We start from the raw sequence: 16,580 nt of genomic DNA on the forward strand, positions 1-16,580 counted from the left end.
TATTATTTTCATCAAAATACGTTTTTGTTTGATTTGTAAAATTATATCCTGCACGATAGCCTCCCACACTTACATGTAGCATTTTATGAAATGATAAATGAATTAATAAACAAACAAACGAAACACAGAGATGTTTGCGGATGCGTGGGTTGTTGAATTGGGTCCTTTTTTCTCGTCCCCGTGAAACGGTAGTGTGTTTGTATTGCCAGTCATAACTACTGTGCGACGGTATAACTCATTTCGTCATGATACTAAAATTTAGACACGACACTGTAGCATACTGTTAGACACGGTCCACTTAAAAATAGTTTGTCAAACTGTCAGAGCAAATTATATATACTCTGTCTCAAAAAGAAAAAAAATCTTTATTCTGGCCGTCAGTATAGAGGCTTATAAATGTATACATTTATGTGTACATGTGAGTGAGTGAGTGAGTGAGTGAGTGAGTGAGTGAGTGGGTGGGTGGGTGGGTGGGTGGGTGAGTGAGTGAGTGAGTGAGTGAGTGGCTGGCTGGCTGGCTGTCTAGCTGACTGACTGACTGACTGACTGACTGACTGACTGACTGACTGACTGACTTGACTGACTGACTGACTTGACTAGCTAGCTTACTTGCAGGCTAACTGACTGACTGACTGACTGACTGACTGACTGATTGATTGACAGACAGACAGACAGACAGACAGACAGACAGACAGACAGACAGACAGACAGACAGACAGACAGACACACTGACTGACTGACTGACTGACAGGCTGTATTTGATAATAATAAAGACAGTGTACTGCAATACTGCACGAAATAAATCATCTGTTTAGTTTTCAGTAAATTATGACAGTGGTCAGTATGGAGGGCTGAGTTTTAAAATTAATTATCATTTAGTACCAAGTATGGATGGATACAAAACTATTTATTACCGAGAACGGACCATCTCAGATTTAGAACTAGCCTAGTAACTAATCTGTGTGGTAGATATCCACAAAGTTTCCTTGGTGTTGGGGTTGGTGAGATGATCCATCAAAATCACCTAACGGTGAAGTTTAATTCCTTAAACTGTAATAATTAACAACCCTATAATGCCTGTTACTGAAATTCTGTTCTCCACCTACAATTTAGATATTTCGGAAACTCTGGGATTGTTCACTTCAGAGACATCCACGTATACAAATAATCTGACTACAGAGATACGTACGTCAATAAGCTGCTTATAAACGAGAAAATGTCGAACCTGACCCAGTAAATGTCAGTGAAATTTACGACTAGATGCCGCCATGATTTCGCTGGCTGGTACAGACCTCGCAGAAAGGTGATTGTGTGAATTGCCATAGGCGATGGCAAAAAACTTAATGGCCGATGTCAATTATCCCTCTGTTCATTCCTAACAAAAGTGTATGTCTACACAACACCACATTTTATTACGTGCACTGTTACATTTATTTAGCTCGAATTCAGAGCGTATGAAATATGTGATACTGAATCAGGCCTTTGGAAAATGGCTAGCTAGTATACGTAGATCACGGTGTAGATGGCATGCGGCCATATCCAGTGACGAGGAGAGATACGAACCAAGACAAGTCGCTGGCCATATATATGAGGAGATAAAGCTTGAGGAAATTTTCTTTGATAAAAGGATTTTATGAGGGAGAATTATGCTGGTTGCAGATGACAACAAAACCAAATGAAAAGACGGTAACACAACCTCAGTGACCCGAAGCGTTTATGGGGGATGGATGGAGAGGGAGAAATGTCTGTCTCGAGATTTCATACAGTTTTCACGTGTACACCATTTATCATAAGGTTATCTTAATATTTCGGTGTAACAGAATATCGATAACAGGTTGTAAACATTGGAGGAAGGTGACATTGGTCAGTTACTCTATGAGGGCGAGCTACGTCTGGTGAAAGGGCAATACACCTCGTTACTGCTTGCTTGATGTAGTACTGGTTAGGTAGAGTAGAGAAGCGACCGGATGGAGGGGGGGGGGGGAGGTACTTAATTTGTGTCATTCATTTTTTATCATTTGCGTTGTAGCATTAACTTTTTATGCAGTTGTATTATTACATTATTGGCATTGCCATGGCTTCATTAATCTCAGAAACAAACTCAAAAAATAAACAAACGTGAATAGCCATGGCTAGCATGAAAATGAGTCTGTTAAGTTCTATCATATGATTAGAATATTCATCCTCCCTAAGAATAGATTGTAACTGGAAACCAAATGGTTATTTTCACTGTTGATGGTAATAATTAAAGTACAATGATTGATTTAATACCAACATTTGACATCAAAATATTGAAATTCGTCAGAATCACGATTTAGACCACTGTACCATCTCCTTGTCATATAGTACCCACTACTAAGACTAAATCATAAATGTCAATTTTTGAACAGACGCCATATTGTACACCGTTGTTGAATCGGGATAATTAGCGGAGTAGTGTGATCATGGAAAACCGGCTGTTGGAATCCGGGCTTACTTGTTTGATACATATGTGGTCATATTCTAGAGGTGTTTATATATATATATATATATATATATATATATATATATATATATATATATATATATATATATATATATATATATATATATATATATATATATATATACATATATATATATATGTGTGTGTGTGTGTGTGTGTGTGTGTGTGTGTGTGTGTGTGTGTGTGTGTGTGTTAATTAGCATTGTATGCTACCTCTGTCGACCAGTTTTGGTGCTCGCTTTCACCGAGGCTTTGATCTCCATTGAGTCTAAGACTTATGCACGTATGTGGTGTTATAAATAATTGATTTTCAATGAGACTTGGCCAACCATACTTTTTAAAACAAATAATCTAAGTCTTATGATAAATAAATCTCGGTTTTTCGAAGGAGAAATATTGATGTTGAGAAGAAGGTTGTGTTAAGCTCTGTTTTGGCACTAAAACAGCCTTTCATATTACTACGTTCCTTAACGCTCTTAATTCACGTGACAACATTAGTATGTTTGCGCAAGATGTGTCTACGTATGTACTATAGTAGGAAATGAAATATATGCTTTTCACGCTCAAAATACCGATGTCGTCTGCTCAAAAAAGTGGGTCACATTGCTCGAATCTTTAATACAATGACGTAGGAGAATTATTATGTTGACATTAGTAAAAGTCAACTGTCAAACGAGGTGATGATCTGGCAATTCAAGTTGACATTTTAAAAATAATTCGATTTAGTTTTCATATAAAAGTGGAATGAATATTGAACTTCTCTTTAGGGGAACCATTTATAACCAATGTGTTGTAGTAAAACTTATAGAATTCCAAAAAAAAAAAAAAAACAAAAAAAAAACGCAAAAAGAGAAAATGTTTTCGTACTGCTAGGGTTCACCTTATCTCGGATACACCTTTCCCTTATTAACCCCGTACTCGTGCCACTCTGTCCTAGAAAGGTGACTCGACATTTAGGGTTATGTAATGTCACTGGCATTTAAAAAAGAAAACAAAAATAAACATTACAAAGTACATATAACTCTTGATATGAAACAATCAAATGCATTAATCTTGGAGATAGTGATTTCGTTACTGCGTATATGCATTTCTGATGTATGCCAAATCCCGTGACAGTGAATGATTGACAGTTTTCAGCCATTTTAATTAATTGGTCTACAGGTATTTAAAATAGACCTACCGGAGCTACGCATCGCGTTTTGACGATATATTTCGTACTATTACTGGCTTTTAGCCAACATACCAGAACCAAATACGCGTACCTAAATAAAAACAAAGTGCGCAACGTATTTGGAACGCTGACAAGAATAGTAAGTACGGGTTTGGTAAGTGCACTAGTGCCATGGGTCGTCGTCGTCGCCAAAAAAAAATTAATATAGAAGTTAAGACATTAATATATATAAAGTCCAGACGTTTGACACTAAAATTGGGACAATTCATATGAGGGATTATTTATGTAACTTGTACAGTTATAGAACATTACTAAATACTTCGATCTTATTCAAACAAAGCAACCAGGTGTGTTGACTGGAATGCAATCAATACCTTTGTGTATGCTAACAAGTTAAACATGTTAAAAATCCGGTTTCGATCCATAAAATTAATGGGGTAAGTGAAGAATTCCACGTTGTAGTATTCATAGCATCACAGGACCGGGAAATAGCAAGTAATGCGCGTGTCACTGGTTTTAATCCCTGCCCTAGTACAGCCATGTGATTTGTTTACTTTTACATGTAAAAGTATAGGAATGATAGAAAGAAAAGCTAACTATAAAACTAATGAAATGTAGATCAAATGGATTTTTATAATTTAAGGAGAGAAGAATCCTAGCTTTGTTTTGGTCTGGGTTATTGATTTGTGACCGGTCTGTGTGTGACAATACATCCTATTCAAAGCTTGCCAGGTACGACACCACTCGTGACGTATATGTCACAATATACAGTGGCATGTAGTGCTAGTAGCCAACCAGACAGTTAGATTTTCATGGCATAGAGCAAAATTGAACCAAGTCCAAGCCCCCCAAAATAACTTTCCAAACGTTGCCTTTCTCTGAGACCATAATCTTTATCATAGTTGATGCTATGTGGAGCATGCCATGGACGTCAGTATACATTATATAAAGTTACAAACCCGTCATTCCTTGAAGTTGAATCACTTCGAGCTCTCTTTTTATAAGTACTGGTCTAATTTTATCGTCGCTATGTTAAGATGTGTATATCATGCATGTCCGTATAGAGTCTCCCGTGATGGTATGTCATGTTTGATTCATCTTGAGTATGTATTTACAAGTAATTTCCCGTATTCACTAGTTCTCACTCCGAGGGATCTATTAAATTCTTCCTACAAGTTAGCCGTGTTATTTGTACACACACACACATAGCCGTTCTGACCTACTTCAGGAACCACAACACACCGGTTCATATAAGGACACAGAGCCGGCATTTACCGGTTTAAGTTACGACGATGTGTATTTCTGTTTCAAGTACTAGCTAGCTTTTATGGTTTCAATTTTTGTGTTCACGATATGGTAGTTCATACGAACGAACTACTAAGCAGCATTTAACCACTGCAAAAGACCACCAATATTCAACTAAGACTTCACTTTTGAAATCGTAAATAACTCGAGTGTGTTTTGAGAACTTAAGTTTACAAATACTTGTACGACGGTCTGTATAAGTAACCACAGACCTCAATGACGTAGTGGTTCGTGATCTTTGAAGTCGGCCTTGAAAGTTTTAATAGGACTATTGGCGCGATGTTGAGCTCGATACCCAAAATTGTCGTGAACGTAAAAGGGGGAAGATAACTTTAAAAAAAATGATTTTACCTTTGACATCTTCTTCGATCCTCACACTGTACAGGTAGGTTATTCTATAAGAGCTTCAGTGACTTGAAGTGATCTAATATCTTGACAGAGAACGCCCTCAAGCGTTTTACAAAAATGTATATCAGCTCCATCACCAAATTTGACCGTTTTGTTTCGCTTTCATTTCACCGCAAGTAAATTTATCTTTCCCTCATCTTGGTAGAATTTTACACAATGTATTCTTCATGTTTAGATCTTCAACTTTTCACGAATTTTAATTTTTTATATTAATATTTAGTGCTTAAATTTGTTTTGGATTTTCCCATGTGTCTGTGTCTCGAGTGTTTGTGTGTATGTGTTTGTTTGTTTATTTATTTATCTATTTGTTTGTTTGTTTGTTTGTTTGTTTGTTGTGGTTATATTCATAACATAGATTGTACTCCAACGTAGTCGTCTTCGAAACATTCAGTATGTATTTTATTTTCCACATCATCATCATCATCATCATCATCATCATCATCATCATCATCCTCTGGTTGCACTTAAAATCGTCACGTGATACGAGACTGGAAATATATGGTTTATTTAGACATCAACCTTACAAACTGGTAAATAATTTTATATATCTCATCATACTCAACTAAATATCTACCAGCTGATATATGCATATAAAGCTACATAGGCATATCGTTCACTTTAAGCAAGCACATGGCCAAGGAGCGGTCTCCCGTCGTCGCATCGACATGCATTCTTCCAGACAGGAATCTTGATACAGCTAAATTTAGACAGCTAGACATTGGTTCGCTTTCACCTCTGTGAACTCTCGGTAATTACGATAAGTAGCGACTGTATGAGATAAATACCAAACTATAAAGCCAGATATAGCAACACATCGTATGATCTCAAACACTTGTTTTTTTAAAAACCCTTTTTTCCCTTTCCAATCATGAAAGGTCACATCAAACAGTCTGAGAATGGTCTCACTATTATCTGTAGTATTATAGGGGTATGATCAGTCAATGTCGTACGGCATGGCACCACTCTCCAGAAAGAAATTACTGTCTACGGTAAATGTTTCCGTTTTATTGTGGGTGGTATGATCTTGGTCGGCCGGTAACATTTCACACCTTCTCGAAGGTAAGAATGGAAAAGAAAATCAGTGCTTTCAAACTGTTTACCTCAATTTATAACATTTCCTTGGGGTTGTGTATGATATTGTCTCTTCAGGTCTTTTGAAATTATTATCGAGAGGCCAGTTTTACAGCATTTCATTAGAATATGTATCTATACACAGTTATTGTGCCATGTACATCCACCACACAATCATTACTTCGAGAGAAAATTAAATACTGATATACCGTAGTATTGATCATTAGTAACATGCCATTGTATTAATTCACGGATTTATTCATAGGACGGTCGGTATCACACCGTTACTGATTCACCACAACAACATTCCAGACTTGTTCGTTTAAGTGACAAAGACGAAGTGATATCAGCATACCAACATATCAATCTTCAGTTTTATTCATAGGATGGATTACTTAATTTCTATGTGTAATTAACTATGATCAACAAGCATTTATCCATCCTTCTATGGTATGGCTTACTATCCATTCGTTTGGGAATACATCAAAAGACATTTGAACTTGAAGTTGATACATCGATATGGCACTATAGTTAGATTCAGCAGTAATAGTGAAGTGAAAATTCCGAAAGTTGCCTATGTATTACGTCATTATAATAATGACTTATGTACGTGACACACACACACACACACACACACAGAGACAGACACACTGACAGAGACACACACACACAGACAGACACAGACATACACACACAGAGAGACACATACACACTGACAGAGACACACACAGACACACATACATACACAGACACACATGCACGCACGCACGCACACACACACATACATACATACATACATACATACATACGTACGTACGTACGTACATACATACATACATACATACATACATACATACATACATACATACATACATACACACATACATACATACATACACACACATACACACATACATACATACATACATACATACATACACACATACATACATACATACACACACATACACACATACATACATACATACATACATACATACATACATACATACACACATTCACATACATACATTCATACATACATACATACATACATACATACATACATACACACATTCACATACATACATACATACATACATACATACATACATACATACATACATACATACATACATACATACATACACACATTCACATACATACATACATACATACATACATACATACATACATACATACATACACACATTCACATACATACATACATACATACATACATACATACATACATACATACATACATACATACATACATACATACATACATACATACACACATTCACATACATACATACATACATACATACATACATACATACATACATACATACATACATACATACATACATACATACATACATACATACATACATACATACACACATTCACATACATACATACATACATACATACATACATACATACTACCAATAAAAACTGTCAAAGGAAGACAAAACAATTCTTTCTCTAAAAAAAACTTACGACATTTCATTATGTAAGTACATTTTTGTCACAGTGTTTCAGTTTCTTCGCTTCACTGTGTTCTCAGTTTGTAACATCTCAACCTTTAGTACTCGTTTGAGTGTATCGCTTCAACCATAGACAGTGGGGTGGGGTGGACTGTCTGTGGTTCAACCTTGCCAGGACAACATATACAAATATTGTCTGAATTCATTCATACGTTAAAATCAATATATCGATCATTCTAGTGACGGACTTTTATGTCTGACCAGCTAACTTCAATCTTCATTCTTGTCTTTATGATTCATTTATCAAGACATAACATAATAAGATAAGATTCCAGCATGTATATACGAGGTCATTTCCAGAGATTCCTTGGGAACGAACGACTTTGTTGATATACTATTCCAAGGAAAACATTACTTCATCGATCGCCCTCAGTTGACGGAGTAGATGTAACATTGAAAGTAAAGCTAATATGTATGTATGTATGTATGTATGTATGTATGTATGTATGTATGTATGTATGTATGTATGTATGTATGTGTGTGTGCCTGCCTGTCTGCCTGCCTGCCTGCATGTCTTAGGGTACCCACATTCATTAGTGAGCTGTGTATATACATGTAATTCTCATCAGTCATGTGACCAAAACGGAAACAAATAAGTGAGATTTATTTATACAAAAAAATTATGTATTGACGAGATCTACTGTAAAATGGTGGCCACAAAAAGTACAAAACGTTTGAATGGACAAAACGTTTGAATGGACATCCCTTTATAGTGAGCGGCATGGCAAGACAAAACCCCGGTTAGACAACGAATTGACACATATTCAAAGGAGACGGGATGTAGAATTGAATAGCGTGAGAGAATGGAAATGTACAGTTGTATTATCAAAGGTGTATTAGCCAAGTATGAAACAATTGAGAGATTTACGCTATGACCCAACTTTGTTCCGCCTTCGATAATGAGAACTTTCACCAATTACGTCATACATGTAAATATAGCATCCGAGGGCATCGACCCTTATAATGTGTCATAACTTCACATACCTGAAATAAACAAAAGAGGTTGTTACCCCCACCTAGTAGAAAAGTACCGTGGGGTCTTCTATAATTCAAATTGAGTCTTGTGATTACCCTCCACCCAACTGGTTATCTCATTATTGACATACACAGCTTGTGCAAGTGTTTGTTTGTTTACATCCTCATTCACACTCAAACCGGGTCACGTTAACGTTGATCAGTTGTCAGGGGCAACGTGGAATTATCATATTATTGCAATGTTTACAATATATACCTACTTTTGAGAAATTTTGTATATTTCTTCTCTTCAAAGAAGAGTGATGTAAATGCGAATAAAGAAATGGAAAATGTGGCCTAAAATTTGTGATTTAATTTACTTTCATTTTTTCCGTTATTAATACATAGAAAGTACTCAATAAATAAGTAAATAAATAAATGAAATAAGTATAAACTGTTAGATTATATGTTTGCGTGATATTTTTAGACGAGCACAGATTTTGGGAAACAAAACATAATTTTCTGTAAAAATCAATCAAATCTGACCGCAATACGTCGTGAGAATAATAATTCCTTCAGTGTGACATTACATAGTCAATATAGATGACAATAGACACTGTGTATTTCCAATGTAGATACTTCACATCCAAAGTCAAATAGTATTTTACATCTACGTCAAAACCCCTTTGCTGTATTTGCACTAGGACGTTTACGGATGACTTAAAACACAAAAGCTTCAGTTGAACACACACAAAGCAGTATATTTTCGTTAGATAGTGCATTACTGAGTACATCTTGCCTTTTCACTAATACTGAAATAATTGCTTGTAAAAATATCAGGTCATTTCCCACCCTTGTATATACATTGTTTGATTGTTGCTATGTTTGTCTTGAATGGTAAATATGACTAAAAAACATTGATATGAAGTGACAATCAAAAAGTAACGTTAGAGGATGACGTCACCAAAAAAAAATCGAGTGTGAAACGGTTCGTCTGTTGCGTAATCACATTCCTGGAATGACGCATCAAAGTCACGAGGTTTTTTTTTGCTAAAAATAGTACTTCCGATTGTAACCACAACACTAGAAATAATTCAATTTGTATTCAAGCGTGTATTATCATCCAATTAGTGTGAAGATTACCATCATTTTGTTAAATTGTTTTAAAATGTGTCTGTGTCATTGAACCCGTCACTACGGTGTGATGATGAGTACACCCTAACTATCCAATAAGTGTATAATCATCGGGGGATAATCATGTATTTCGACGTGTCTGTTTTGTTATTTTAATGTTATATTTTCTTCGTTTCAATGCTTGGTTCAACCACTCAAATCGGTCACCCCGTTGAATTCAGTGACAGACCGGCATTGATGGATAAGCTGTGAAAAAAAGGAGTTGTCCTCCCTCCGCCTGAATGGGGGAAATATGAACAATTCACACTTATATTCTGCATAATAAAACGCTTGATTGAATATCGAAGTAGATTTTCATACAAAAACTCAACATATATTTTGGAAAAAATGCATGTGACAATTTGAATATGTTTACAGTAACTTGGCAAGATGCCAAATTTCTAGTTTTGCGTAGTATTAATTTTGAATACTTGTATCACTAAGTTAGCTATTGGGAACTTTACATGTCAAAAAAACCTCTTTAATAGCCACAAGTATCTTTTGTTGAGGTAATACTTGCAGGTATGTTTAAGTAGGGCTTCGAATTCCTCGAGGGTTATTCCATTCATCGTTTCATACCGTTCCCAGCCTCGCCCCTCCTCTGTCAGCAACGTGGCAGTCACTGAGAAAACAACCTACCTTCTGCGCAAGTACATGTACATATACCACTCATGCGCACTCGCGGTATAGCCGAATCCTTTCACATGTTTTAATATTTACGCTAGTATTAGTGATGAGGACGTGTGTGAAATGAAATGAATGAATGAATTAATCAATGAAATAGTGAAATAATGATAGGTAATAGAAATGTAATCGAATTATGGTCACGATAATGAGGGAAATACACAAATAACTTGAAAACCAGGAGATACGCACATACAGGTACGAAACAGTTGGTTTTATTTAGCAAGAAAACGAGTCGTGATTTTATGGTTGCGCCGAAACTACTTGAATACATCTATGTCATTTGCGTCACTTCAAATCTCAACGGAAGTTAGGTCAGCGGCCTTTTATGAATATTAGAGCCATCTCTACGTAATGCTATGTTTTGACAAAACAAGTTGTCTACTAATTGCACTTTGCGTTGGTGTCATAAGCAGATGTGACGGAGATAAAGTTGAAATTCCTGTCTCGAATTATTTCTGATAATTATCTATATTAAAAAAATAGTTTACATCTAATTAAGTATAAATGTTCTTCAAAGATGGAATCGAACACCAATTTGAATTCATAGATAGTCATCTTGTTAAAATCTGAAATATCAAATTTGATGAGTTTTTATTTATAGTTTTCCTTTCAAGTATTGCTGATATTAAAGAAATCATATACATTATGATTCAACATTATACACATAGTTAAGGCTAGGCCTAATCGATCTGTTTGACATTTTTCAAATTTTCTGATATTGACTAACAATTCTTTATTAGGCCTAATAAAAGAATTGTTAGTTCCGATTACGCTCAATTTTAGAATAGGTGGGTAGTTTATTTTTGTTTTGTTACATTTTTTTTCAGACATGAGTGTCTAGCTCAGGTAGTCATGTTTTCCGTTGTTTTACATATGATCTCTGTGTTATTGGTTTCTTCTCATCAGATGTACAGCTATGACAGATTGGAAGAACAGTTTTATATTGTCTTTTTAAGTTGATGTCAGTGTCCGCATTTACTATTTCTAGCGAGACAATTTTCGCGATTTTATTTTTTTTTCTCGAACATGTACGTGAAAAACTAGATGGAGTTGGGTAACCGGAACCAAACAATTTTTAGGACTAAATGCAGTGTTTTTTTTTTAGATTGGTGTGTGTGTTTCTTTAAAAAAATTATACCGAATAATTTGATTTGAAAAATTGGATACATTTCTTTGTACCATGTATGTATGTATGTATGTATGTATGTATGTATGTATGTATGTATGTATGTATGTATGTATGTATGTATGTATGTATGTAGGTAGATAGGTAGGTATGTATGTATGTTTATTATCACGTATACCATTGTCTGTCCTTGGTTACCCCGCCTCTGTAATTTGAGCGTGAAAAATTAAAAAAACTTTCGTTTTTCATATTACATGTACATGTATGATTTTCATTGCTGGAGGCGTATATACGATACGTGATTCTTGCTGTTATCCCTCAACTTCTATCGATCAAAAAGGACAATAAAAATGTTGCTATGCTGCACAACAATTTAAATAATGTTGATGAATGCATGAAATGTACCTCCAGATAATTAAACGAAGTATTGGCATGTTGCATGTTAATGAACTTGACGATGGGACTGTGTTTGTTTTATTCGCATCTGGTTATCTGTTCACTCTCTGTTTCCCGCGTTCTTTGATCTGTATACGTAGGCGATCACCTATGTCCCGCTGAGAAAATAACTTGGCGTATGAAACGGTCTGGAATATAAATTTGTAAAACAAAAAGATTTTATTTGTTAAAAATCGACGTGAGAATTGTAAGTTCTCAAATGTAAGATACATCCACATCCTCTACTCGTAGTCTGGGGTTTGCCATCGTTAGCAGTACATGAACTGTAGGTCTAGTCTACACAGCAATAGTCAAGTGATAGTCCACAGTCTAACCATCTCTTTACATCACCAGAAAACTGAATCGAGCTTTGAATAACTAAACCAGAAAAAAATGTCGACTGTCTTCTCTTAGACTATTTTATATTACAAACAAATGTATAGCTTATGAGGGATGTGTGTGTGTGTGTGGGGGGGGGGGTCAAATGAGCATTTCGGTCTCTTGACAACGGATGATATTATACCCATCACACACACATCTATATATATATGCTATGTATGTGTATGTATGTGTGTGTATCGTAATTAACAATGAGTGCAAGTCAACTGTCCTAACATGATATATAATTATTCTAAATATTGTACAAAAATACACTTTAGTATAGTAATATGTATTTGATACAAATACACCAAATACATACAGTTCAAAAATACACACAGTACACTAATGATAGTAATGACATTTTACAAAATAACAAAAAAATAGTAGTTTGTTAATAAATATAAATTATATTTAACATATACGCACACACACACACACACACACACACACACACACACACACACACACACACATATATATATATATATATATATATATATATATATATATATATCACCAGAAAACTGAATCGAGCATTGAATAGCTAATATAAATATATATATATAAATATATATATATTGAGTATCAATCTGCTAAGACAGTGCTCTATACCGCAGTGGTAGAGCGCATATATATATATATATATATATATATATATATATATATATATATATATAATATATATATATATATATATATATATATATATATATATATATATATATATATATATATATATATATATATATATATATATATATATATATTTATATATATTCATTCTACTCGTCTAAGCCCGACCAGTCTTGACCGGCTGTATGATAATGCTAACGAGTGTTTCGTGCACCCTTAGTTCTGCCTGAATGAATAGCCATCAGCCAATGAATATCAACTAAGCGTTGCTCATTTAGATTGCAAATTGGGTGGATGTCGATTTGGCGGGTTTTCAACAAACACGCACTGTGTGTGTATATTGTGTATATCTGTATACAGTATAGTGTGTAGTCGCTGCCGGAAGACTCGAGAGCTTCCCTATCTGTGCCCGTTCCCTGACAACCATGACGAAATCGATTGAATTCGGTGATCCACAGACAGTCGACATAAAAAAGACAGGAGAACATGATGTGAGTACCCGTTATTTGTCTCTCCTACGATCCATGTGTCCGTACTGTCGTATACAGAGAGGTCCCTCCGCGGAATGTTGCTGTGGTGTGGCACCGGCCGGCAACGCGTACTTGACCCCTTTCACTGATTCTCCGCTGTTGAGAAAGCGATTGTCATGTAGTCTGTATTTTTCGTGTTTTGATGACTGAAAATATATTTAACTTGAAAGAAATGGACGCGGAAGAAACGTTTCGACATGTTACGATGCACATGGTGAATGTACAGCGACAGTTAAAATAGAAATAATGGCCGTACTACTATTACTAATTCAATACTATACACATGCCACATTGTGTTCCCGGTCCCACATAAAGCAGAACCACAACACTGTCACCATGCACCGGGCCGGGCGTTTGAAACCCTTACTATATCCGATTTTATGTGGAATTCAAAATAAACAATTAAATCTAATCATAACAAGAAGTGTTCAAATGTTATGTTGTTAACAATATCACGCAAATCATAGATTTCCTAGGCTTCGTATGTTTGTCCATGTGTCGTTCGGAATCGCTTTCCATACTGCTACTTCATTATGCATGTAAACACTAGCGCTCCACGTGTTCTCCTCATGATGTGAGGCGTCCTCGGTTTTTTATCATTTGTATACATGGTATAACGTTTCTTCAAGGAGAAGACAGTGGGAATTCGTGGCCTCGGAATCATGGCATTGCTCGGATAACGAACGTGCATTTCATGCATTTACCAGCGGAGGTCGACGGGTCAGAGGTCGTACAAGTTATGTTCTCAATTTCTAAAGAAGAGACACCAGCGAAGAAATGTATATACGCATTGCAAATGTCTCCCGGTCTCATCTGACCACTTCACTCAGTTTATCTCGACTTCGAAGATCTTGGTACTTATTTTATGCTAAATAATTGCACCTCAGCAAACCATTCGATATTCAGGGAAATAAAGAGCGTTCTGTATCACTTACTATAAGAATAAACATATTGATGTTATTGTAAATTTAACAATGTCTTCCAAAATCATAATTCCTATATTAGACTTATAAATATAACCGACACTGTCAAACGTATTTCTAACATGTCTATAATCGTAGTATAGCATCAAGCAACTATATATGTACTGCTGTATTACATACCATCCAAACATGATCAATTCTTAATTCTTAGCAATGTTATTTAGACCTTGTAAACCAGACATATGGAACTTGCACTTGAAGGTTATTAGAGGATGGCTGGCAAGAATTCGTCGGGATAACATTGAACCAACGAATTAAAGAGTTTATAATAAAAATCATGAATTTAATTGAAATATTTCTGATGAGTTTAAACTGAGTTCACGTCTTCAAAAATTCCAATCCAAATATCTATTTCTGGTCCCAAGACTAGGCAATGAATGGCAATTTAATATCAGACTATTTGATACGTGGGTACATTTTGAAATTTGAAACCCCACGCACGTGTTTAATGACAGATGCAAGCAATGTAACCGTCTGAATTACAGGTATAAACATTCTACGTACACGTTATAACGGAAAGGGTTAATTTGGGTTTTGTAAGTTCATCTGAATACAGCGGATATTTGTGTTTTATAAATGCAGAATGGTATACATCTAGCGGGTCACTGTTATTAATCAGTCATTGTTCAGTGTATGAGTAGTTCATTATTATGTAAATCCACATTCCCACGTTCAGTCCTCATTCATTATGAGGGCTGTTGTCGATTTCATAATCAAGGGCGAGCTATCTCATTTCACAACAACGACATTTTAAATACTTGTCAATTGCACAATTTCAGCAAATTGGGGAACCACCGCGTAGAGACAATTTAAATAAAAAAATATTGGTTGTTTTGTTTTCTGTTCAACACTTAAATTTAGGTGTTAGCGGTTTGTACGGGTACTTAGACTCAATAACTAACACCGCAACGGTCTAGTGAAGGCTTCGTTAATATCGGTGCAAATGAGACAAGAAATGTACAGTTGGAGACAGTTTTAATCGAATACAGTATGCTATCTACCCACACATCTTGTTTTCCATATTGCTCGTAGTAATCTCAACCACTCAGTAAACGCATGTGTCCATCTTAAGATCCTGTTCCAGATATACATTGGATGTACTCAACTTTATCAATTTCAGGGTTTCGTGCTCCAGTACACCCCTATGTTCATAAACATGGAATGTGCCAATGTTCAAGCTTGTTATAATAATATACGTCGTGCATTTATTTAGTATGAACCAGCTGTCAGTAAAAACTCACTAAGTTGGCATTATGCCAACAAGCCATTTTTACTACAACAAAATTATAATTTATTTCGCGTAAATTTGAGGATTTCTTTAAATATGTCATTGATATGTTAAGTTTGTAAATATCATGGGTTTACGAATAAGTAGAACACATCCGGGTTGTGAGTGCAATGTATAGCAATAAATCAAGTGTCACATAATTTGCCAAACAGATAATTATACATACCTTACATACTTTGTACCATGTACAGTACTAGAACTTGAATCGTTGCAACGTGTATAACATTGATTGAAATTTCAAATTTCTAAGAAGTATTTGAGTTTTATTTTTGATAAAAAGTATTTTTTTTTTTTTTTTGAATTTCAAAATATGTTTTCGTTTCGTGTTTAAAAAACGATATCACTGCTCCATATGGCAATCATAATAAAACTATCTATACACCACGTATACGTGCAT

General features: G+C 35.3%; 2 protein-coding genes across 3 annotated transcripts in view; both read left to right on the forward strand.

The window, feature by feature from the left end:
• The window catches only part of LOC144438421 (sodium- and chloride-dependent glycine transporter 1-like), a 78,142-nt gene that overhangs the window by 31,041 nt on the left and 30,521 nt on the right, over positions 1-16,580 (forward strand). Inside the window, exon 1 of one of the 2 annotated variants that reach the window (XM_078127441.1) lies at positions 13,734-13,873. The exons of the other annotated variant lie outside the window; for it this stretch is intronic. Within the exon in view, the coding sequence (XP_077983567.1) occupies positions 13,808-13,873 (66 nt within the window). The 5' untranslated portion in view covers positions 13,734-13,807. Of the gene's footprint in view, positions 1-13,733; positions 13,874-16,580 lie in introns of those variants that run through there. 2 annotated transcript variants of the gene reach the window in all.
• The window catches only part of LOC144438423 (uncharacterized), a 349,033-nt gene continuing 336,992 nt past the window's right edge, over positions 4,540-16,580 (forward strand). The window contains exon 1 of the mRNA XM_078127447.1: positions 4,540-4,543. The gene's annotated coding sequence lies outside the window, so the exon portion shown is untranslated. The remainder of the gene's footprint in view (positions 4,544-16,580) is intronic.

The sequence above is a fragment of the Glandiceps talaboti genome, chromosome 8 (assembly GCF_964340395.1).
Source record: "Glandiceps talaboti chromosome 8, keGlaTala1.1, whole genome shotgun sequence".
Lineage (NCBI taxonomy): Eukaryota > Metazoa > Hemichordata > Enteropneusta > Spengelidae > Glandiceps > Glandiceps talaboti.